Raw genomic sequence first — 25,065 nt, forward strand, 5'->3', positions numbered from 1 at the left:
TGTCTGGTTCACTTTACATTACAGGATGTCCAGCTGCAGTGACTAGATGTCACTATTTATGACCAAATAATACCCAGTGTGTGTGGCCAGTGTTCTTCTTCGCCATTCTTCCATTGATGGACATCTAGGTTGGCCCCATATCTTCTCTATTTTGAAAAGCTGACACACTGACTTTATTTTCATCACCACTCTGCGAGTTATACATTATGATCTTCCTTTCACAGCTGAGAACAATCAACAAGATTAAATAACGTACTCAATAACATTAAGGGCAGAGATGGCAGAGGAGCGTTGTTGAAAACCAGATCCATCTGTTCTCAGATATGGACTTCTGTTCTCAGATATGGACTTCTGCAGTAGACGATGCAGCACTCTTGTTGCAATGTCTACCCAGAGCTGGAATGTCTTCATCACACTACAAGGGACCCTATGACATTTTACCCTCAATCCTGGAAACCTTCAGGTGGCCCTTCAGTCATTGAAATGCCCTCTGTACACTGAATGCATTCTTTGAACTCTGCTGGACAATTTAGGGCAGTCTCAGCTACCCATTCTTCTTTCCATCATTGTGCACAGCAGCTGGGAAGATGAGAAATCCAGGATGTACCCAAGGACAGCCTTCTTCTATGCTATCTGAAAGTAGAGATCCTGTCCACTCAAACTTGGAAGGAGCATTTAACACATGGGAGATTCTCTGTGAATAAAACCAGTTATGTTAAATACGTATATTTAACATAGTTAGGTTATATCTAACACATACATACATTAAAAATTTAAATGTCAATGAAATAATTCAACAGGTAAAAAGTACTGGTCTCCAAGTTGACGACCTGAGCTTGATCCTCAGAGCCCATGTGGCAAAGGGAAAGAATGGACTCCCCTGGCATGCATGCGTGCACACACACACACACACACACACATACACACACACACACACACACACACACACACACACACATACACACACTCAAAATAAATAAGATGGATTCAAAACCTGGCACAAACTGACTTCTGTCTCCTGCTTACCCTCGTTCAGGTCCTGATTCTGTGACCCAAAATAAGTCAGGCTTCTAAACATCACATTTGTTGTTTGAAGTAAATGAAAATAACATTTTTTTTGTTTCATCTTTTAACTAAGTAATATGTGGAAGACAGCTGAGAGGCATTAAATGCTGAAAGCAGTAAGTTGGGTAAGCAGTCATGAAAAAAAAAAAAAAAACACAACCCGTGTCAGGATAGTATTAAAAGCAGAAATTTGCTCATGAAGACAAAAAGTAGACATTTCACCTAAAATATTAACATTTACTTTGTATGATGGTGATGGGTTTTTTTTCTTCATTTTGGTTAGCTAAAATTATAGCAGCAAAAATTTCCAAATCGTGAGATACAATTTAAGATATAATGGAGAAGTAGAAAATATGTTAACTATAAAAGAAATGCATCTTGGCAGTTAGTAATCAGTTAAAGTACCTTTGAGACAGTAGGCCTGATTAAAACAAATCAATAATCCCCTGTGCCAAGTATACCCAATTGAGTGTGATTTTTAAAATGCTAACTTAAAAGTATAGTGAATTCAGGCCTGATGGTGCACACCATTCAGGTGGGAGACTGAGGCGGGCAGCCTGTGTTTCATGAGAAGACCCTGCTCCCCACTCGAAACAACAAAACAACACGTTAAAGAATGAAAAGCTACACTTAATTTGCATTGTTGACCATAGTCTAAGTATAGACAGTCTTGCGGACAGTGAATTAGCAATTATGTGACCACAGCTCTAAAGGGAAACAGAGTTACGACCTCTATCCCATTTGTGTCAACCAATGAACACATGACCTTGATTTATGCTTTCCTCGAGACATAGTGTCTCATGTGTGTGATGTGTTCTCTATCCTCTCACATCCAACACCACAACAGACCCCTGGAACAGGGCCTTCTGAAGAACATAGTTTATCTCTGTAAGTTTGCAAATGTCACATTGAAGCTGAGCTCAAGGTATGGGGGCCATTTAAACACTCAGGTCCCCAGTGAAAACTTCAGCAATGGGGAAGGCACTCCAGAGTACCGAATAAGAGCTGAAAAGCTAGGGACATCAACCATGACTGGGGACAGACGGTCAGGTGACTAACTCTTCACCATGAGCATATACCTGGGTGTTGTTTTAGTAGTTATAGTTACAGTTTGGAAAGTAGACAAATCTTCACAAATAATGAAAGTGCCCCGCCTTGTGTGACCCCTACAGCAAAGAAATGTGTGCTCATTATTTGTCAAAAACAGACTTCAGAGCAAGAGGACAGTTGGCTTACTTTAGAGGTGTGGCCACTCATCGGCACATATACAAATAGACAGTGTAACTCAGATTTGGTGGGGTTTTTTAAAAACCTATATAATATAAGGCAGTATAAATTGGTATATACAGGAAGTATAAATTGGATTTTATGGTTTTTAAAATCTATATAATATTAAGGACACAAATTAGGTGGGTATGGAATAGGTGGGTGGACTTGGGAGGTCTTGGGGAGCTAATGAATATGATCAAAACACAATGTACTGTATGCGATTTTCAAAGAAGTAGAATACTAAAAGCTTAAGTTCAATTTTTTTCAAAAGAGAAAGAAGTTGCCCAGAGAGGTGACTCAGCAGTCCACAGCACTGACAGCTCTTACAGACTTAAGGGAATTTGATTGCCAAGCCCCACATGGTGGCTAACTCTCTATAGCTACAGTTCCAGGGAATCTAACACCCTCTCCTGAGCTCCATAGACCTGCATGTAAGTGGTGTACATACATACAAGCAGGGGAAAAAAATCATACACATGAAATAAAGGTAAGTAAATCTTTTCTTAAAGGAGAAAAGGTAATTTTCATAGTGGAAAATCCATTACTTTGATGGCAGGCACTATTGTCCTAGTGATCAATAGATCCACAGACTGAGTATCAGCTAGAGTCAGAACACACTGCATCACAATGACAACTGTGCAGCAACCCCACACCTCTTACAAAGCCAAGCATGCTTATTTTCAAGTGTGTGTGAGGTAGTCTATGAGATAAAACATTGTGGATCATAAACATCTCACCAAATTTTCACAGCTGAAGTAGGAAGTTATTTTTATTTCTTTTATTATAATAGAATTAAACTAGAAAGAAAGCAAGAAGGAATTAGAGGCTCCTCTAATGGCTAGAAATTAGGCAGCACAGTCCTAAATCAGGATTCTGAAAAGAAATTGAGAAAACAATTCTAGTCAAAATATCTACAGAAAAAGGAATGCCTCGGTGGTTTTCTGTTGTTAGTTGAATGGTTGGTTGGTTGGTTTTGGTTTTTCCAGACAGGGTTTCTCTGTGTAGCCTTTGCTGCCCTGGAACTGTAGACCAGGCTGGCCTCGAACTCAGAAATCTGCCTGCCTCTGCCTCCCAAGTGCTGGGATTAAAGATATGCATCACCACTGCCTAGCAATGCCCTCATTTTTTAATAGCTGGATAGTATTCCATTGTGTAAATGAACCACATTTTCTGTCCATTCTTCCACTGTGGGGCATATGGATTGTTTCCAGCTCCCGACTATCACAGATAATGCCACTATGAACATAGTGGAGCACATATGCCCCTGTGGCATGGTGGAGCATCTTCTGAGTATATGTCCAGTAGTGGTATAGCTGGGTCATCAGGTAAAACTATTTCCAATTTTCTGAAGAACCACCAGATTGATTTCCAGAGTGGTTGTACCAGTTTGCAATCCTTGACAGCATGCGCTGTCACCTGAGGTTTTTATCTTAGCCATTCTGATTGGTGCCAATGCACCGCAGACTACCCTGGAACATTCTATGACCTGGTCCACAAGGTCTAGCCCTTCCTGCCTTATCGTCCTGGGTACAAAAGCATAGGTTTCCTACCACAAGTGAGTGAGAGTAACTTTAAAAAGAAACTTAAAATAGATCATAGACATAAAATTACAAAACTCATGGAGGAAACATGGAAGAAAGAGTCTTGAAGACCTTGAGTTAAGCAAAAATTCTTAGATGTGTCATAAAAAAATATAGCCTATTAAAATGCATGAGCTCCACTAAAATTAAAAGCATTCAACTTCAAAGTGGTCTTGAATGGATGAAAAAAATCAGCAGCAAATATCATGTATCTGAGACAAGACTATATCAGGAAATCCCCAAACCCAACATCAAGAAAGAAAACATTCTCCTGATAAATCGACAACATATGTAAACAGACACATCAAGAAAATAGACACTTGGCAAATAAGCTCTTAAGAAATTATCTGCAAATGGCCGGCAAATGGTTTGGTAGAACAGAGTGCTTGCACCTAATCCTCAAGAGACTGGAGACCCCAGGGAGTTTAGAGGTCAGATGGGGTAGAGGGTGGGGGCATCCATGTGGAGACAGGGTGTGGTGGGGAGGAGGTGTGGGATGTGGGGCAGATGGAGAGGGAGGGCAGGGGTGGGGAATGGAATATGGAGTGTAAAAAATGAATTACAAATAAAATTAAATTAAAAAAAGGAAGGAAGGAGGGAGAGAGGGAGGGTGAGGAAAGGGAAGGGAAGGGAAGGGAAGGGAAGGGAAGGGAAGGGAAGGGAAGGGAAGGGAAGGGAAGGGAAGGGAAGGGAAGGGAAGGGAAGGGAAGGGAAGGGAAGGGAAGGGAAGGGAAGGGAAGGGAAGGGAAGGGAAGGGAAGGGAAGGGAAGGGAAGGGAAGGGAAGGGAAGGGAAGGGAAGGGAAGGGAAGGGAAGGGAAGGGAAGGGAAGGGAAGGGAAGGGAAGGGAAGGGAAGGGAAGGGAAGGGAAGGGAAGGGAAGGGAAGGGAAGGAAAGGAAAGGAAAGGAAAGGAAAGGAAAGGAAAGGAAAGGAAAAAGGAAAGGAAAAAGGAAAGGAAAAAGGAAAGGAAAAAGGAAAGGAAAAAGGAAAGGAAAAAGGAAAGGAAAAAGGAAAGGAAAAAGGAAAGGAAAAAGGAAAGGAAAAAAGGAAAGGAAAAAGGAAAGGAAAAAAGGAAAGGAAAAAAGGAAAGGAAAAAAGGAAAGGAAAAAAGGAAAGGAAAAAAGGAAAGGAAAAAGGAAAGGAAAAAGGAAAGGAAAAAGGAAAAAGGAAAAAGGAAAGAAAGAAAGAAAGAAAGAAAGAAAGAAAGAAAGAAAGAAAGAAAGAAAGAAAGAAAGAAAGAAAGAAAGAAAGAAAGGAAGGAAGGAAGGAAGAAAAAAGAAAGAAAGAAAGCACTAAAGAAAGAGAGAAAGAAAGAAAGCACGAAAGAAAGAAAGAAAGCAAGAAAGAAACAAACAAACAAACAAACAAACAAAGAAACAAAGAAACAAAGAAACAAAGAAAGGAAAGGGTGCTTACAACTGAGTTCAGTCTCCTGGATCCACATGGTAAACAGAGAGAACCAACAAAACCTAGCCCTGCAGATTATCTTCTGACCTTTGTCTGTGTACTGTGGTATGCATATGAGCACATGCACATACATACAGTCCTATGTCCATGTACACACAAATACCTACACACATTAAAAAGATACATAAACGCAACACATTATTTTAAAGAACCATGGTCATTGGTCTTCAAGGAAAGGCACATGAAGCCACGATGTATGCCACTATCTATCCATTAGAATGGCAGGGATGAGGAGATCAGGACTCCTCACAGATTGATGGTGTCCCTGAAGACAAAACAGTTTGGTTTTAAGAGTCACTGAGGGTTAACCTCCTACAAGCCCCAGCAATCAAAGCTGGTGTATTTTCCACAAATGAATAACATTAGACTTATACACATGTACCTGTGAATATTTAGTACAACCTTATACATAATCTCCTCCACCTAGGAGTAACCTAAGTGTCTTTCAGTGGGGAAGGCATAAGACACTTTAGGTATGGCCAAACAATGGGATACTACTCAACAGTAAACACGTGAGCTCTTGATGCTCACACAACCACCATGCTGAGGGGAAGAAGGCAGTCTCCAAAAGGACGTGATTTGATTGTTATGGTCTATGATAGCTGTTCCTGCTTGTCAACTTGACTATATCTGGAATGAACTACAATCCAGAATTGGAGGGCTTACCAGTGGTCCAGAGCTGGAGGCTGGAAGACACAAGTTTCTGACCTGGATCTTGACATGGAGATCTTGAGGCATAGTGACCATGAAAAGCTTAGGCCCAGACAAGGTAGAACAAGTCTTTAATTCCAGGAGCCTAAGGCAAGGAAATCTCTGAGTTCAAGGTCAGCCTGGGACAAAACAAGTCCCAGATCCAGATGTGGTGGTACACATTTTTAATCTGGGCCACACCTTCTGCTGGAGATCTACATAAGGACATTGGAAGAAAGAAGATTGGCTCTTCTTTGCCTGCTTGCATTTACTTGCCAGCACATCTGTTGGAACCTACTTCTACAGAAGACCTGCTGAAACACCTAGCCTCATGGGACTGAGCAACTACTAGGTCCTTGGACATCCCATTCACAGCTGACCATTTTGGGGTGGTTGGACTACAGACTGTAAGTCATCACAATAAATTCCCTCAATATTGAGGGACATCCCATAAGTTCCATGACTCTAGAGAAACCTGAATAACTCATGGCCCGACACTCTTCTGCTAAAATCCAATTGCCTACATTGACACTGTGAGCAGGACATGGAGGCGTGCCTTCCTGACGGACACCAGCTCTGTTATGAAAGACCTATGGAGACTCTCATGCTCTGCCATGTGAAGTCATGAGGAGAAGGTAGCTCTCTGCAGGGCACCTGCCATACCCAGTCTATACCACTTTGGTCTTGGACTACCCAGCCTCCAACTCTAGGAAATGATCTCCTTTGTTTAGAAGCCACCTGGTCTGTGAATTTTGTTAGTGTTCTATCAGTGGCTAAGGCCCAACGTGACTCCATTTGTGTGACATTCTGAACGGAGCACATGGTTAGGGGTGGAGGATTTGTGATGAGCGCAGGGAAGGGGAGGGAAGATGTTGACAGAAAATGTTAACAAAAAAAAAAAAAACAAAAAACAAAAAACTTTAGTGCATTAAAAGTGCTCTGTGGTGACTACATGAGCCTATGTGTGTTTTTAAGCTCATTGAATTGTATGCAAAAATTAAATGCAGTGTATGTAGTCTTTAAAGAAATGAAGGCATTTTTAAAAGACTACATGTATAGAAAAGAATTTGTAAAGCTAGAAGATTATAAAAGTGACAGTTAAGATGGTCTGCTATATAATTTACTCATTGCTTTCTTGGAATTGATAGATTTATATAAATGTATAAAGGCTATCTTGTAATAAATACTTTCTTAAATATACTTGATCGCTTTCTTTGGAAACACTGGTATTAAATGCTCTCCAAATCAAGCTTAGACGTCAGGGTCTGTCTACCTAATTGCTTGCAATTGCACCATTTCATGTCTCTGTGAAATCCTTATTATTATACCTTACCTGATTTATGCACAGGAGAAAAGATCTTTTTGTTGGTACAGGATTTAACTTGAAGCAAACCCAACTGAGTCAAGCATGTATTAGCCACATCCACAGGAGAGGTGAGTTAATGCCTGAGATGTATGGTTCTCACCGGAAGAAAGCAGTGTGGACCAGAGATGAGAGAACCTGTTTCCACTTCTCTACTACTTTTTTATTCCTTACTGATGTAGGCATTCTTTAGTCAGAATAAAATGGCAGTGAAAAGACTTGAATTTGTGAGTGCATATTTTTCCCCTTCCAGGAATTCAGCCAAGAAATATGCTCTGCTACATTTTACCAACTTTCATAACAATGACCAGTGGTCTCTCTCTCCATTCTTCCTCTTTGGCTTTGTCTATAAATAGATAAGAACACTGAGATACCCTGACTCCAGACACCAGCAGCACCAGAGATCTTACAGTATTTCCCTGCTCCTAAGTGGTAACTGTTGCTATGTTCCCCACAGAGAAGTAATGTGGGCCAGTTTAACATGACACACAGGAAGCAAATATTTCTCCATACTGGTTCCTCAGCCTGTTCCTTGGGATTGGCCATTTACATTTGGGAAGCTTTTCAAGTTGCTCTGGAAACATTTGACCTTCAGTTTGAGGAAACAGAAACAGGAGAATGGAGAGGTTTGAGGAAAGAATCGATTACAGTGCCTCAAGTGCCCCGACTTGGTTAAATCTCTGTTTGAGGGTACCTAGTCAGTCCTTGCAGAGGCATTGATATGTCTTGCTGCACATCCAACTGCTGCCTTTGTGTAACCACCACAGAAGGTACAAGAAATGACTAATTGAATTCAGATCCAATTTTAAAAAAAAATTAGTAAGCATGAGCTTGGAGAATTTTAAAATCAATTTTTCACAAAATTAAAATTCTTTTAAGTTACAATGTCTATTAATCATACAAAAGAAAGGAAAGGTGGAGGGTTTATTTTTCTAGTCTAGTCAAACCAAGAAAGACTGCTCAAGGCTCTTGCCCAAGCACAAAGCCTTGTTTCTTACAATGCATAGATACCAAAACTCAAGAATAAGCACGTGTTCTATAGCAAATGGTAAGAGTGGCTTCCAACTAGGGTTATATAGAGCTTCATTCTGGTGCTTCCCACAACACCACCACCACACCCCCCACCCCACCCCCGTTTCCATTGCATTTCTAGACTGAGAGTAGCTTTGCCTTTCACCAGTGCCTTTGAGGGAAGCAAAGAGCCATTTAAACACAGGTCAATCTACAAAAGCAAGAGCAAGGCCAGGTCTTAAAACCTGTGGCCCCTATTCATTGCTGTGAAAATCCAATAAGAACACAATACACATGGGCCGAATTTTATGAACAGCTGGTTGTTGGGTTCTGAGTACTTTTAGCCCACGAGTCTCCCTCCTGTGTACTAGGTTAGCTTGGAGGAATGCAATGGGAAAGTATTTCCAGTTTGGAGTGATCTGGAAGAATAATAGACTAGAAATGAGAATACAATAATGAAATTCTAGTCGAGATTAAAATAATCACCGTTACGGTTTTCTTTCAGAATGATGTAACCACACATATGAGAGTAAGCACAATGGTGTGCTGACAGTATCTTTAGCCCCCAAATGCTTATGATTTTCAAGAAACTCAAAATTGGAGGAGGGGTGACTCACTTCGCGGGTTTCTGTGCCTGACATACCCAGGTCAGTTTCTGAAATTTTAATTAATTTATTTTTTTTATTTTTGACAGATATGAATCATCACTATTTCCCTCCACTGCGATAAACAGGAACTACACAAACTTGAAGGTTAGATGGCAACAACATCTGTTGAAATTCTGAGCTGCTTAAGCCCAGACCGCCTGCCCCTCAGAAGTAGTCTAAGTTCATTACATTCCCCTTCATTTGTAGGAAAATTGTATACATAACAACATCCCACAACATAGCACTAGACACTGTTCCACCTTGCACCTCTGTAGCTGGGATGTGTCTCCTCAGAGAAATGACTCTGGGGACTTGACGAGGCAGAGTCTAAAGCCAAAGAACCTCAGCTCCGCCTCCCAGGAAGCGGTAACATTGCTCACACCACAGGGCGACTGAGTCAGAGGGAGACAAGAGCCAGGGAGCTGTTCTGACTGAGACCTGCTGCTTTCCAACTCGCTGACCTTGCCTGACTGACCGACACAGACTGGACCTCCACCTCATTTCCCTTAATTTATTTGTTTTGGAAGGAGAGCGACATTCCTAGTCTAAGGCAAGGGTTTCCAACCTTCCTAATGCCGTAACCCTTTGTTACCGTTCCTTATGTGGTGACTCCCAACCATAAAATTATTTTTGCTGCTACTTTATAACTTTATTTTTACTACTGTTGTGAATGGTAATGTAAATACCATCTGATATGCAGAAGATCTGATATGCAACCTCTGTGAAAGTGTCGTTCAACCCAAGGGGTTGAGACCTACAGGTTGAGAACCACTGCTCTAAGGCACCTGTGCACGTGTCTCTTTAGCTAACCTCTCGGGGACTCAGGGACAGTCACTGGTCACTGACAGATGGAGAGCTTCCTCTTCTTTCAGTGAAAATATTTAAAAGCCAGACCCAATTCTTTCCTTTTAGAAATGCTTTCTTTTTCTTCTCCAATGTCTGTTCCCCTGCCCAGGACATTTTCAAACCTGTTTCTCAAATTAAAGACCCCCAAAGCTAACAGAGGGCTGCTATGTGTTTCCTACTACCTGCTGTACACTGTCCCTAAACAGAAGTATAGTCAAAACAAACAAAAACAAAAGGGGGAACTGCGAGAGGGGGTCGGGGCAGGCAAACTGAAAGAGAAGGTTAGAAAGAGAAAAATCAGAGAGAGAGAGAGAGAGAGAGAGAGAGAGAGAGAGAGAGAGAGAGAGTAAGAGAGAAACTTTGGACTAGGAATGTTAACTATGAACGGGTCCACGCTTCATTCCGCCCACCACACACACACACACACACACACACACACACACCCCTAGGTCGAAGCCCTAGCAGAAGCACCTGAATGCGCGTGCGCGTGCACACACACACACACACACAGAGAGAGAGAGAGAGAGAGAGAGAGAGAGAGAGAGGGAGAGAGACTGATAAACCCGCCAACCTCAGATAAATTTGACTCTTCAACTTGTAGCCTCCAATGGCAGCAAAAGGACGAAGGTCCTTCGCCACCTGCCAGCAGAAGACTCTGCAAGCGCCCGCGGCGCCGGCGCCGCAGTAGCCTCTCTCCTGCTGCAGTCCCGACAGAGTTTCAGATCCAAATCCATAGGGCTAGCGCTCCTCTTTTCCTCGCCCCGCTCCCCTGCCTTCGACCTCCTCCGGAGGCCCGGAGGAAGCAGGGCACTTTGTCACTTCTAAGGATGGGGAGGAGAGGCGGCGACAGAGACTCCCACCGAAGGAGCCCCAAGCCCTGTTTCCTTCTCCCCACTCCCCGCCCGCACACCCGCGCAGGTCCGGTGCTGGCGAGTGGGCCACTTGCCAAGGTGTCGGTGCTCACTCCGGGTGCCGGGATTCAGGCGGGACTGTGAGACGGAAAGGTTGGGGTTGCAGATGAGGCGGGTGTGGGAGAGGGGCGACCTGGCAGTCTCCACTTCCGGCCACTGCAACTCCAAAGCACGCATAGGGACCCCGCCGTCTTAAAGGCCTTCCCTCCGGGTGTGTTCGCCTCCCGCCCCGCTCCCGCCTGGACGTCTGCGGAAAAAGAAGATAAAAGAGTACCTGGAGCGAACACCATGACTTCCTTCGGCCGCTACACCCTTGGGTTTCGAGAGGTGGACAGCCAGAGGGCGGGAGCCAGCCGGGGACCGGGGAACCGCGGGGCCGGGAGCAGACGGGTGCGCAGGGCGCGGGCGGGACGGTCAGCACCTCGGACAGCTCCCTGCGCGCGGTCCCGGGCCGCGGCTCAGCGCTGGGCGCGCGCTGCCTCCACAATGCACCGCTGCGCCGGCGGGAGGAGGAGAGGCAACCCGGCTCAGCTCCTCCTCGGTCCCCGCACCAGCTTGGCGATTCACCGCCGAAGGAGCAGGGCGCTTCTACCGCTTCCACCGAAGCAGGAAGGACGGAAGGGGAAGCCAGACAGAAAGGTAATTGCCCGGTTTCCCGGCAGGCGCACAACTAATTGCTTCTAACTACCTGCTGTCACTCACCCCCAGGGATGCCGGGCTGACATTTAAGATGAGTTTGTCCCTTTCCCCACATCGCACTAGACTTTACTCCAGAGGCTGAGTTCTTGGAGTGTGGCTGTCTCTGAACAGAGGGAGGAACCACCAAGTTAACCCGTTTTTGCTGTTCACGACTTCTCTGGCTGTCCCAGGCCTCTCAATGTCAGCAAGAGAGCTAAAAGAGAAAAACAAGATGACCTTGCAATGCATGCATGACAAGGGCGCTGCTCGCGGGTCCTGTTCCCCGTGACCACTGGGTCAACTCCCACATTTGCAGGTTCTCAAGGTCATAGTCTGAGAGGAAACAGTGTTAGTCACTGCAAAAGAAAGTACAGATGAGACATGTCTCGGACAAACTCCAACTTCTGCACGGATGAGGAAAAACATCTCTGACATTGAGTACATACTTAAGAGCTTGCCCAGATCTGATTCAGTTGGTACCTGCGCCCTTTACAGTTGGTTCCACCTTGAACAAGGACCTGCTGGATGCTCACTGCAGGCTCCTAACCCGTAGTTCACTTGAAGATATCTATTCTCTGATTAATGTTGGTGCGGTGTAGTCAACCCTCATTAGATGCCACCAGCTTGCAACACGCGCTTTGTTGGTTTCAGTGACAGAGTCAAAACCACATAAGGATCCCCTTGCCTTGGCTTTTATCCTCCATCCCTGTAGTTGAATAGGGTTGTCCAAAACCAAAGGCAATCAGAGTTCTTTGGGCATTCTTCACCTTTTCCTGGAAATAATAGCGCTGTTCTAAAAGCACAGTACTAACAATTTAATTAAAAGCCTTAAGCTCTACCCTGTTTTGGCAAACATAGGCATTTAAATAGCCAGGCTGGCACCGAGTTTGTTCAAAGCCATAATAGGTGGAAAATGTAAATAGTTTCACAATTCTTGAACTACTGTTATCATGGAGGCATCTGGGTAGCTTCAACACAACACAGTCACAATTGCTCTTAGCACCTGGTGTCATACAAGATGAAACAGATGGGGCCTGCCTCAGCACGATGCAAGTCAGCCAATAGGCAGGAAAAATATCGTGCACAAAGGGGTGGAGTCTTCTCATATGCCCAAGATACACCCAAACACCTGGGAACAAAAATTATTTACCCCTCTAGTTTCAGCACTGTGGGACACATGAAGCACTATTTGAGATTTACTTGAATGACTGTCGACTGCTTTAAATAAACACCCCTCCACCACCCTTAATTTTTTACAACTTTATGTGCTCATGGCCTTTACTCACCGAATGCATAAATAAATATCCACAGGAAAATATCGTGTTAATAACATCTGAAAATATCGTGTTAATAACATCTGAAAACATTCTTAAGGATCAACCAGATGCAAACGCAGTTACAGCACCTTCCCCATTAACTCACTGTTTAACCTTGGATATGTCACCCTATTTGGCCCATCTCGTCTATACTACAAGAACTGAGGCATCTGCAGGGTTTGCTGTGAGGACACTCTGAAATATGGATCTCAGTGAATTAAGAAAGAGCAAGGGGTCCTGGTGTGGTGCTGTGTGTCTTTGATCCCAGCACTCAAGAGGCAGAGGCAGGCTGATGGAGCTCTGTGAGTTTGAGGCCAGTCTGGTCTACACATGACTTCCAGGACAGCCAGAGCTACATAGTGAGACTCTGTCTCAGAGAGAGAAGGAGAGAAGGGGAGAGGGAGAGAGGGAGAGAGAGAGAGAAAGAAAGAGAGAGGGAGAGAGAGAGAGAGAGAGAGGAAGGAGGAGGAGGAAGAGAAGAGGAGGAGAAGGAGGAGGAGGAGGAGGAAGGGAGGGAGGGAGAGAGAAAAAGGAACATGACCCAATTAAACCCACTCCAGAAATCATTGACAAGCTAGGAGGACATTGTGCCCTAAGGGAAACAACTTAGTAGATCAGTGCTTCATAGATATTAATGTGTGTGTGAATTCTGGGGACCAGGCTAAGCTGTAGCCTGTGAGTCAGGAGGGTACAGTAGAGCCTGAGAGTCTTCATTCCTAACCAGTTTCAGGTAATGTCCACTCTGAAGGACAGTGTACTATCCTTTAGTAGCCAGCTTACAGGCATATCAGCATTTTTTTTTTTTTTTGGTTTTTGAGACAGGGTTTCTCTGTATAGCCCTGGCTGTCCTGGAACTCACTCTGTAGACCAGGCTGGCCTCAAACTCAGAAATCCGCCTGTCTCTGACTCCCGAGTGCTGGGATTAAAGGCGTGTGCCACCATACCTGGCTCATATCAGCATTTTTTAAAAGTATGCACATTTCTCCCAAACCCATCACTTTGTTTTTAACGCTTAAAAACAAACACACAAACAAAAAATGGAGACAAAGTCCCTCATACTGCTAGACTAGAAAGTAGCCAAAGTAGTAGGAGAAGTGAAAATAACTAACAGAAACATCTGTACATAGACCGATGGGCCCTCTAGCTTTTTAGTGAGCCTGGAGTGGCAATAGACAGAAATGTGATCTAATAGGAACCAGAACAACAGACCAGTGCTAAACAAGAATTTCTCAGCCCCCGTTCCTGAACAAGAGCTGTAGACTCTGTCCTTTCTCAAAGCATCTCTTCATTGACCCTCCCCCTTCCTAATGCCATTCCTACAGAGCCCAACGACAGTATGTTCTCAGTCTAATGGGTGTGTATGCGCAAAATTTTGTTTACACTGAAGATCTTTCCTGGACCTCACACAATATAAGCAGGGGATCAATTACCAAGCTATAGTACCAGGTCCTGTCTATATTTTAGTCAAGACAATTAATATTATCCCTTATCACTGCAAGTCGCTTTCGTGATACGTCTTAGTTTCTTTAGGTGGTTTCAGCTGTAGATTTCACTCAGGGTTATCTCAAACTTGTACCATGGCCAGAATTATTTTGTTGGTTTTATTTCAATATCCTGATGCAGCTTCTGGGCTTTAATACTTTTATATTTAATATAAGTGCTAGATTTGGTATCTGAATACATAAGAGAAAGATAAATGTTCCCATTTATTTCGCTATAATGAGTTGGATTCTTTGACAGATCTTTTACCCAGACTCACCCCCAAATGAAGCTTTATCTCTTGGTGTAGTTTCCCTGTGTCTCTGTTTGAATACTCCATGCATGGCAACTCACCCTGCTCAAACAGCTTTAAAGACAGCCATTCTACCAGTGAGGTAGCCGTGGCTACCATCTACTATATTCTGACTTCTGCGGTCACTTCTGCTCAGTAATGGAAGCAGCAATAAAAAGCAAGACGGTAAACAAGCTATAGTAGATGCCCAACTTTCTTAGCCCAGCACTGAGCTCCCCCTTCCAGGGGTACTCAGAAAGGTTCTGGATGGCCTAGAAAGCACATGTGGAAAAGTATCTCCTTACCAAAACCACTGGGAATTTGGGAGAAATGTTGGCTTAAAATACATGGAAACATTATGAAGTTGGAAACAGAATTCTGGTGGTAAACAAATGCTAAAGAATGGGTTCTGGGGGAAAAAAACACTACAGGCAATGAAGAGCTGCACTTCTTGGGATTCCTCAAGCCTTTGTTTCTTGTATTTACTTTTATTTTATGTACATTGATTTTTTTTTCCTCTGGATGCATGTCTGTGTGACGATGTCAGATCTTGGAGTTACAGATAGTTGTGAGCTGCCATGTGGGTGCTGAGATTTGAACCCAGGTCCTCTGGAAGAACAGTCCAGTGCTTTTAACCGCTGTGTCATCTCTCCAGGCCCAAGCCCTCATTTCTTTAGCCAACTTTTCCTCTACTCTGTGTTAGTGCTGAAAAAAAAAATAGAAAAATTTGCAAGCACATCCTGGACCACACTCAAGACCCTTACATGTGGAGACATGTGGTTCCAGACAGACCCTGATTCTTTTTGCTTAACACTCATTTTAAATACATTATTCAACCAACTAGACTTTAAAATAATTTTTCACCCCTGGTACTGTTGAAGTAGATTAAATAGGGACATTTTCATCATGAAAAATTAAGCCATGATTCTTTCCAAAATGTCTGAGCACATGAGTTTTGAATGATTATAGAAATAAAATGCTGGAAATGAATTCTTTCTCAAACTGTTGAGTTGGCCCTCGGGAAGGACACTGGGTGATGAAAAGCATAATTAAAACAGGGGTGAGTGCGTTGTGCTGAGACACAGAGACAAAAAAACCGAATGAAGAAGCCACAGAACACTGATTGTCATTTCTGGTCTGTAAAGACAAAAAGAGACTTAGGTGAAAATACACAGAAAGAGGAAAGACAGCATCACTGAACAATAAAAGTGAGGGAGGACAGGCGATGAAATAAAGAAAAGCAATGACTGTGCTGTGCTAAAGCAGAAAATATTAAGGCATTCTTCAGACTTGAAGAATGAAGAGCCATGCCTCTGCGGGTTTGCATTTACGAGGCAGTTTATGAGTCCCGTGGGATGCTTTAAAATGCGCAATAACCATATTTTCTTAAAGAGGAACAATAGCAAAACCTCCATGTTGGAGAAACTGCATCAGAACAGTTAAATTTTTACACTGTGTTCACAGAAAATGAATAATTTTCTGGAGAACATCGACTTCATTGAAAACCCTTTTCCCTTATCAATGACCCATGTATCCACATTTATTCTCTAGATAAAGTTCTCCCAAATTCCCAAGTAAAACTGCTGATTTTATTAGATAGCATGAATGGAAAATGAGACAACATGCATGGCATGATGAACATGATAGAACATGGGCAGATATGAGATAGCATGCATGACATGGGTGAACATGATATAACATGGGTAGACATGAGATAGCATGCATGACATGGGTGGGCATGATATAACATGGGTAGACATGAGATAGCATGCATGGCATGGTGGACATGATATAACATGGATAGACATGAGATGGCATGCATGGCATGGTGGACATGATATAACATGGGTAGACATGAGATAGCATGCATGGCATGGTGGACATAATGTAACATATGTAGACATGAGATAGCATACATGGCATGGTGTACATGATATAACATGGATAGACATGAGATGGCATGCATGGCATGTGTGGAAGATGAATAGTGTGGCTAACATGGGAGGAAAGTGAAATGGCAATATTCAGATTCAAATCAACATGATTATCTCTAAGACACAGCATGGAGCTTCCAACTCACAACATTCAACTCATCTTCAAAAACTGGATTGACCTTATAAAAGTTTGTTCAGTAAATTTTAAGCATAAGAATCTACAATAAATCATATTCAAACAGATAGTGGAGAAGAAATGGAAAACAGGAGACAAAGAGAAAAATAGAAAGGGGAAGAGGGTAAAAGGAAAAGAGCAAATGCAAGAAATACTTCTTTAAACAGAAGAAGGAAGAAAAGCAAGGGAGAATGGTGATAGCCTGGAACTCATTCTGTGGACCAGGCTGGCCTCAAACTCATAGAGATCCACCTGCCTCTGCCTCTCTGCCCCTCTGCCCCTCTGCCCCTCTGCCCCTCTGCCCCTCTGCCCCTCTGCCCCTCTGCCCCTCTGCCCCTCTGCCCCTCTGCCCCTCTGCCCCTCTGCCCCTCTGCCCCTCTGCCCCTCTGCCCCTCTGCCCCTCTGCCCCTCTGCCCCTCTGCCCCTCTGCCCCTCTGCCCCTCTGCCCCTCTGCCCCTCTGCCCCTCTGCCCCTCTGCCCCTCTGCCTCTGCCTCCTGGGTGCTGGGATTAAAGGCATATGCTACCATACCCAGTGCTTTTAAGGGATTGTTTTGCCTTGGCTTCTTTGTTGAGACTGAATCTCACAGTGTATTCCAGGCTGGACTTGAACTGGTTGTAGCCCAGGAGGATCAGAGAGAGAGCCCAGCTGTGGACAGCAAAGGCCTCGAGTGTCATGGACACATGAAATGAGGGTACAGATGAGAATGCCACTAAATAGCATGACATTATTTAGGGAGGAAAGGTAAAAAAGGAAGTTATGAAGTCATTCTGTGTACGCAGTAATGAAGTCAGAGCTCCGGCTTTCCTGGTGACAAAGAAGAAAGTTAACAGGACCAGAGACAGGATGTGTGCATCTAATAATGTTTCAGATATGAAGCTATTCTGAATAACAACAGGATCTAGAAAGTGGCCTGTACATGACTGCTGAGCAATCAGGGACAAGAAAACTCATGACAGTGAGGTGCTGAGCTGCTGAGTCATAGTGGATGATGAGTGGACACAAGGGTGGAAGAAGGCAGCCCAGCCCACAGCATCCCCAGTACCTAGCCCAACCTCAGTCATACTAGTCAACCCAGATCCAATGACTATGCTAAATTCTGTGCTCATTTCTTTGCTTGGATTTATCTTATTTAACTCTTACATCTGTGTGGGGGTATGTTTCTGTTTTTATTTGAAAGACAAGCATACTGAGACACTGACACTTAAATACCCTGACAGTGGTTATACAGGCAATCTGTGGTAAAGCCAGGATTTAAATGCAAGTATAAGTTAGGAGAGGGATGACAGACCTAACCATGATTGATGGACACCATTTGCTCTCCTGTGTCTTACACAGCATCTCCTGCACATGTGCAAAGACAGAGGCATGGACCTCTAGCCATCCAGGTGACACCAGAGCAAAACCAGTTTCTATATCATTTCTGGAAACTCAATGGGTTCTGGGTTATTTGGAACCAATGATGAAGAGAGTTTTCTTGTTGACAAAGTAGAAGTTTCCAACATTACCTGTGAGCTGGCTAGGTTTGTTTCCTCGTCTTGTTTAGTGTTTGATGGTTGGGTTGGTTAGTTAGTAAGTTGTTTGGTTATTTGGTTGTTTGGTTGGTTTTCTTTTTGTTACCTTGATATACAGTAGGATCATCTGGGAAAGGTTACATCAATTAAGAAAATGTTTCTATCAGATTAGCCTGCAGGTAGGTCCATGGGGAACTTTTTTTTTTCAATCAATGTTTGCTATGAGAGTGACCAGTTCACCATGAGTGGTGCCATCCCTGCTGAACAGGTGGTCCTGAGTGATATAAAAAGCAGGCTGAGGGGGCTGGAGAGATGGCTTAGCAGTTAAGAGCACTGACTGCTCTTCTGAAGGTCCTGAGTTCAAATCCCAGCAACCACATGGTGGCTCACAACCATCCATAATGAGATCTAACTCCCTCTTCTGGTGCGCCTGAAGACAGCTACAGTGTACTTACATATAATGAATAAATAAATAAATAAATAGATAGATAAATATTAAAAAAAAAAAAGCAGGCTGAGCAAGCCACAAGGAGCAAGTCGGTAAGCAGCACTTGTCTGTGGTCTCTGCCTCCATTGGTAACTCAGGTCCATGCCTGGAATTCCTGCCCTAAGCTCCCTTTAGGATGGACTGTAAGCTGTAAGATGAGAGAAGCCCTTTCTTCTCTGAGTGACTTTAGTTGTGGTATTTATTGTGGAAACAAACAATGAAAAGAAGGCAAGATGGCTTGGATCATCAGGAAGGAGATTTCACACTGCAAGGAAGAAAGAGATATGTTTGGTTTGAGAATTCTGTGGCATAATCGTAACCCAAACCATGGGAGAGTCGATCATTTTTAACCACTGTGTCCTGACAACCAGACTGGTCCTAACCCTAGACCTTTCCGTTCTGAGCCTCATAAGTAAGGGTTGGGTGAGATGACATATGAAAGCAGGTTTTCCATATTTAGAACTAAAGTGTTTCTTTTTAAAAAAAAAAATCTTGCCCCCATTTCCACAGTTCTCTGTATCCTTGCTCTGCCCCAGTGAGTAGCAGCCAAAGTCTAAAACCGATCCTAAACTTGGCACTGTTTTTTTATTTGTTTGTTTGTTTGTTTTTTTAGCGTGTCTTAAAGTTACAATTCACTCTCCATTGCTGGCAACCTTGCTCAAATAAACCCACATTCTATCTGTCTGTCTGTCTATCCATCCATCCATCCATCTCTATCTACCTACCTATCTTTTTAATGTTGTGTGAATGGGTTTTTTGCCTGCTTGCATGTCTCTGCACCATGCTCCCCACAATGGTCAAGAAACGACCCTATTTCCCCTGGAAATGGAGTTAGAGATAGGTGTTAGCAGTGTATGGGTGCTAGGAATTGAACCCAGGTCCTCTACACTAACACAAAAACGTGTGCTCGTAACTGATAAGCCATCTCTCTGGCTCTCCTTTCCAACATTTTCTCCTACCTCTATGACTGCAGCACTATTAAAATGGCAGTTTTAGTCTCATATTTTTATATCCGTTTATTTGTATGCTTTGTCTGCAACACTTTCACAACTACTAGCTGCTTTCAAGATACAGAAGCACAGCATTCAATGTGAAAATTAATAGTCATGATGGTGTTTCAATAAAAGTTTGTTTACGGTGACAGGTGGAGAGTCGTGTTAAACCCGAGTGGAGCCAGATTACTGAAACGGAATTTTCTGATTTCTTTGGAGACTCAGTTGTGTCATGTGACTTTTTTTTTTTTTTTTGGAAACTGTCATATGAGAGTTTTGCTGAGAACAGACATGTGGTGTTTCTCTAGAAGCTGCCTGAAAAAGAGGCTTGTGGTATTTGGCTGGAGTGGACGCTAGCGAGGACACATGATGTTTGGAGAGTGGACAGTGTTTGGAAAGGGTATAAGTATAACTCAACAGAGTGGACAATGCTTTGGCGCTGGTTTGCCCTGCTACTCTTTGCCGATTTTTCCGCTGGGCTTTGCTGGTGCTGTTCTTCACTGACAATGCGGTGGCATTGGTTTCACCTGGCTTTCTTCACTGATCATCACGTGTCTTGACTCTGTAGAGAGAAATGCACCAAAGAACTACACATGATATTCCGGCAGCTTCTTGCTGCTCCTGTGTGGACTCGGGCTGACTGGCAGAGCCTCATGGTTTCTTCTTGATTGAACCCCCATTGCTGATTCATGAATGGTGTTTGTAGGTGGATTGAGCTACCACTGCTGATGCATATGAACTGAACTGCTGATATCCTGACAACAAACACTGGAATCACCCCCAAAAGAGCCATTTCTGAGCAGGACCACATCCTCCTTTACCCTATTAACCTTTCCTTTCCACTATCTCTGGTGAGTGGAAAGGGAAGTTGGAGCACTCAAGAGCTCTTATCAAAGTAGGTTTTGAGAAATCTAAGCCTACGGTCACTAGGGTTTTCTGTAAACAATACAACACAAACCATGTGGCTATGTCACTTCTTTTGGAGAAATGTTAGACTTCTGAAGGTACCAGATGGTCTACAAAATCAGAGCCTGTGTTTTAAAAAAAAATAATAATGTGAACTATGGATATGGTAGAATGCAGAATATGTGTCCCAAGGTGTGGCCTTCTAGAAAGCATTGTATAAACAAAGTGGATGTACTTGAAAGAAAGGATGAAGGAACTGTCCACATTACCTCTGTGAAAAAGGCAGAGGCCTGGGAGGAATATTCTCGGCTCTTTTCACACAACCAAAGATGATAAGAAAGAACACCAGGGGGTATTCCCTCATGGTACCCCCTGTGTACCATCTACACAGTCCTCTGCCTACTGGGTAGCTTTATAAATTGCGACTCCCTGCCTAGGACTTCATATTCCTGCAATGCTAACAGTTTCTACACAGTCTGGTGTTCCGAGTCTGGCATCTATTTCCATGTCTTCATCTTGCATAGGCAACTCTGTGAACACTTCCTCTTCAATTGGCTAATTCCTGCTACACTTCCAGACCTGACCCAGCCTCCTTCGAGCTTCAGTGATCCACATAGGATTAGGTATCCTCCCTGTCTTGCTGGAGTGCTTTTTGTCTTTGTTGTTTTACACAACAACACTTACACTGGATCACTGCTTTCTGCTTTCCATCACTGAACCCTGGGTCCCTCAGGGAAGGTTTCGCTTGCTATGCCTTATTCATTTTTGCCATCCTCATTTGCCTTAGCAAATATTAAAAGGTCTAGATAACTATTGCATAAGAATGCAGGGATACTGATGACCCTACAGTTTTGAAACAAGAAAATGGAGGAAAAACTAAAATCACATAGGTTTGGGAGAAAAGCAATATAACAAATGACAAAACACAGGTCTTTTCTATAGATGAATATTATATTTTGTTCTATATCAGCATTACCAACATCATTATTTATTAGTATTATAGTAGAATAAGTATTTAAACAAAGACACAAAAGGTAGTGAGTTTATAAAGAGGAGTCAGGGCTCAGTGAATGCATAGCATTGTTTCTACCATGTACAAATTTTGTTTTGTACTCATACATATGCACACATACACATGTGCATGCACCTATAGTTCTTGAAGTTTTAAATTCTGTAAATATAAAAGTCATTTCTATAAAGTTGGCAGCATCCCTCATCCGAAATGCTTTGGACCGGAGGTGTTTCATCTTTAAGATTTTTTTCCCCAGATTTTGGTGTAACAAGGTATCTTTAGATTGAACCTATCAAAACACAAAATTCATTTTGTTTCATGTCTAGGTTATACACAGCTATTGTAACTTTATACCATTTTCAGTGAGCCTGTGTTTTAAGTGATCAATCACATGAGGTCAGGAATGGAAATTTCCATTAGTAACACCATGTCAGTACCCTGAACAGTTTCAGATTAAGGAGTCTGAATGTCAGCGCTTGCTTTTATAACCATGTTTTGACACGGCATTCATGCTTCCTCTAAAAAGCTGAGAACATTCTGAGCCTACTCCCCAGTGTGAGGGGTATAGAAGGGCAGTGGACAGGGCCAGAGGCTCCCCATGTCCCATCTCAATGTACTACGCCTTTTATTCCAGAGTCCTCAATTGGAATTTGCTTCCACTCCTTCACAAGATATGGTGCCAAGAACATTCTAGGCGCTGTGGATGTTTACTTTCAAATAAGCATAATTTATTCCAAAGATAAGGTTTTCATCTGAGCATTTACATGTCAAACCTAAGAAATTCATATTACCTTTCTAAATACATGTCTATCTCATTGCTTTTCTTATGTGATTAATAAGAGCAATATCCATCACCTAAATTTTAGGATAGTATTATTATTATTTCCATTTTATTACATTGTAGACGTGCATAGCAAAACTGAAATTTAAATTTATATTGCAAACTAAAAGAAGGCCACATAGGAGACTGTGAGTTGTGAGTTGAGCAGGTCTGGCTTTGAGTATCATGCGCAGAGAATGCAGGGATATAGATGCCCCTACGGTTTTGAAACGAGAAAATAGAGGAAAAACTAAAATCACATGGGTTTGGGGGAAAAGCAATATAACACATGAGAAAACACACAGGTCTTTTCTACAGACAAATATTATTTTCTTCTATATCATCATTACCAACAGCATTATTTATTAGTTGTTATTCATATCAAGTTTAATGATTATGTTTAAGTAAAAAAAAAATACTATATAGTGCTTTCCTCTGAACATTGCTGCACCTTACAGATATTATTGAGAACTGGAAATTACTTTTAAATGGTATTAGGAATGACATTTAAGATTATTGCTTATTAAATATTCCTTTAAATATATTTGATTAATAACTTTAATAAGCAAGGCAGAGGGGTCATTGCTATGTAAGATATAAAAATACCATTATATGACCTCTACACTTAAGTAGGTTACATGTTAATAAAAAAAAAGAGGATGGCTTGGCATGGTGGCACATGCCTTTAATTCCAGCTCTAGGAGGCAGAGGGAATATAATCTCTGTGAGTTCGAGTCCAGCCTGGTCTAAATAGTGTATTCCAGGCCAAGCAGAACTACACATTGAGACCCTGTCTTAAAATCACAAAAGGAAAAGAAAGCAAAAATACAGGTAGAATATGAATAATTATAAGGCAAATAGGATTAAATGCCATATACAGTGTAAAAAATTCAACTTATAAATTGATTTTTTATATAGGTTAAAATTCAAGAATCACAGGCAAGAACTATACAGATGTCAGCTTTGTAGATATGTATCTTTAGATACCTGTACTTGTTAGAAAATCACACATTTGACACTGGTCCCGCGATTTGAGAGCTTAGATGAAGAGCAACCCAACACAAAATAAAGCTGAAATATCGTCAGTATTGTCATGCACTCATGGTTTAATAAAATAGCTATATTGTTGGCTGAGCTCAAATGGAACACATATATAATACATGTATTAGATGACACATTCTTTATTAGATGACCAAAACTGTTGTGTGTGTGATGTCAGTCAAACGCAGTGATTGCCTGAAGTTAACATGTAAGCCCCTACAATGTTCATCTTCAGCACGCCTTTCTGCACCATTCCAGCAGGCTGGTTCTGTACCACACTACACCTCTGCATCCTATGCCTCTCTCCATTCCGGAGAACTAAGACATGTATATCAGCATTTCTTTCTTCCATCTCATCTCATACAATGCAGTTTAATCATGTTCACCCATCCCACCCCCTCCTAGGTTATTCCCTTTTCCCCGCCCACTCAGCTTAGTATCCCACCCCCTTTTCATCCATCAAATCCAACTTGTGCTGTTCATATATTCTAACATGGATAGCCTTGTACTGGAGTGTGGTCAACCTACCACAACACTATTAGGGGCGGCACTTAGTAATGTGTGTGTGTGTGTGTGTGTGTGTGTTTGTGTGTGTGTGTGTGTAGGTGTTTTGTCTGCATGTATACCTGTGCACCATATGCCAGCCTGGTATCATGAAGGCCAGAAGAGGGTATCAGATCCTCTGAAACTGGAGTCAGAGATTGCTGTGGGCTGCCATGTGGGTGCTGGGAGTGGAACCTGGGTCTTCTGTTGAGCCATCTTTCCATCTACTGAACTGTCGATGGAAACTGACTACCCCTTTCCTGGAAGTTTTCAACTACCAGTATCCCCTAGCCTATGAATAAGATGTCATGTCCCCTTCCTATCTCCATGGTAGGATTTGATCTGGCTTCAATTTACACAGGGCCTGTGGATAGTGACCTAATTCCTGTGAGATCATATATGCAGCTATGCGACTGTGTATGGAAGACACTGTTCCTTGTTCACTGTTTTTGTTTTTGTTTTTTTCTTTTTCAAGTCTTCCAGATCCCCTCAGCCTTGGAGGTAGGCGGTGCAGGGGGCTGACAAAATAAATTTCGATTGCAACTGGTGCCTTCTTATACAAAATACCCTGGTCTCCAATCAATGAAATTCACTGCTTAACAAAGTTGCTAGTAATGATGAAGGATGTTAATAATTCTTTTAAGAGTGACAAGTGGGGAGTTAGAGAGGTGGCTCAGCAGTTAAGAACACTGACTTCTCTTCTGGAATACCTGGGCTTGGTTCCCAGCCCCCAGACAGTGGCTACCAACCACTTGTAACTCCAGTTCCAGGAGATCCCGTGCTCTGTTCTGGCCTCCACTGGCACCATGCATGCACGTAGTGCAGACATACAGACCGACAAAACAATCATACACATAAAATAGACATTTTAAAAGGGGTGATAAGTGGCTAGGGAAATGACTCATTGGGTTAAACATTTGCTATGCAACATGAAAACTTGAATTCAGGTCACCAGAACCCAGTAAAAGCCAAGGGTACAATATGTGCCTGTAACCCACACGCTGGGGAGGGATGGAAAGACAGGCAGGT

The 25,065-nt window shown here is 42.7% G+C and overlaps 1 protein-coding gene and 1 long non-coding RNA gene across 2 annotated transcripts in view; one reads left to right on the forward strand and one right to left on the reverse strand.

Annotated features, from left to right (window-relative positions):
* Akain1 (A-kinase anchor inhibitor 1) overlaps positions 1-11,424 on the reverse strand; it is a 52,257-nt gene extending 40,833 nt beyond the window's left edge. The window contains exon 1 of the mRNA XM_021150142.3: positions 11,123-11,424. Coding sequence (XP_021005801.1) covers positions 11,123-11,138 — 16 coding nt within the window. The 5' untranslated portion in view covers positions 11,139-11,424. The remainder of the gene's footprint in view (positions 1-11,122) is intronic.
* The window catches only part of LOC110312174 (uncharacterized), an 88,614-nt gene continuing 74,963 nt past the window's right edge, over positions 11,415-25,065 (forward strand). The window contains exon 1 of the long non-coding RNA XR_015045912.1: positions 11,415-11,487. This is a non-coding gene — a long non-coding RNA (uncharacterized LOC110312174). The remainder of the gene's footprint in view (positions 11,488-25,065) is intronic.

The sequence above is a fragment of the Mus caroli genome, unplaced genomic scaffold (genome assembly GCF_978045245.1).
Source record: "Mus caroli unplaced genomic scaffold, Mus_caroli_1 scaffold_18, whole genome shotgun sequence".
Classification (NCBI taxonomy): Eukaryota; Metazoa; Chordata; class Mammalia; order Rodentia; family Muridae; genus Mus; species Mus caroli.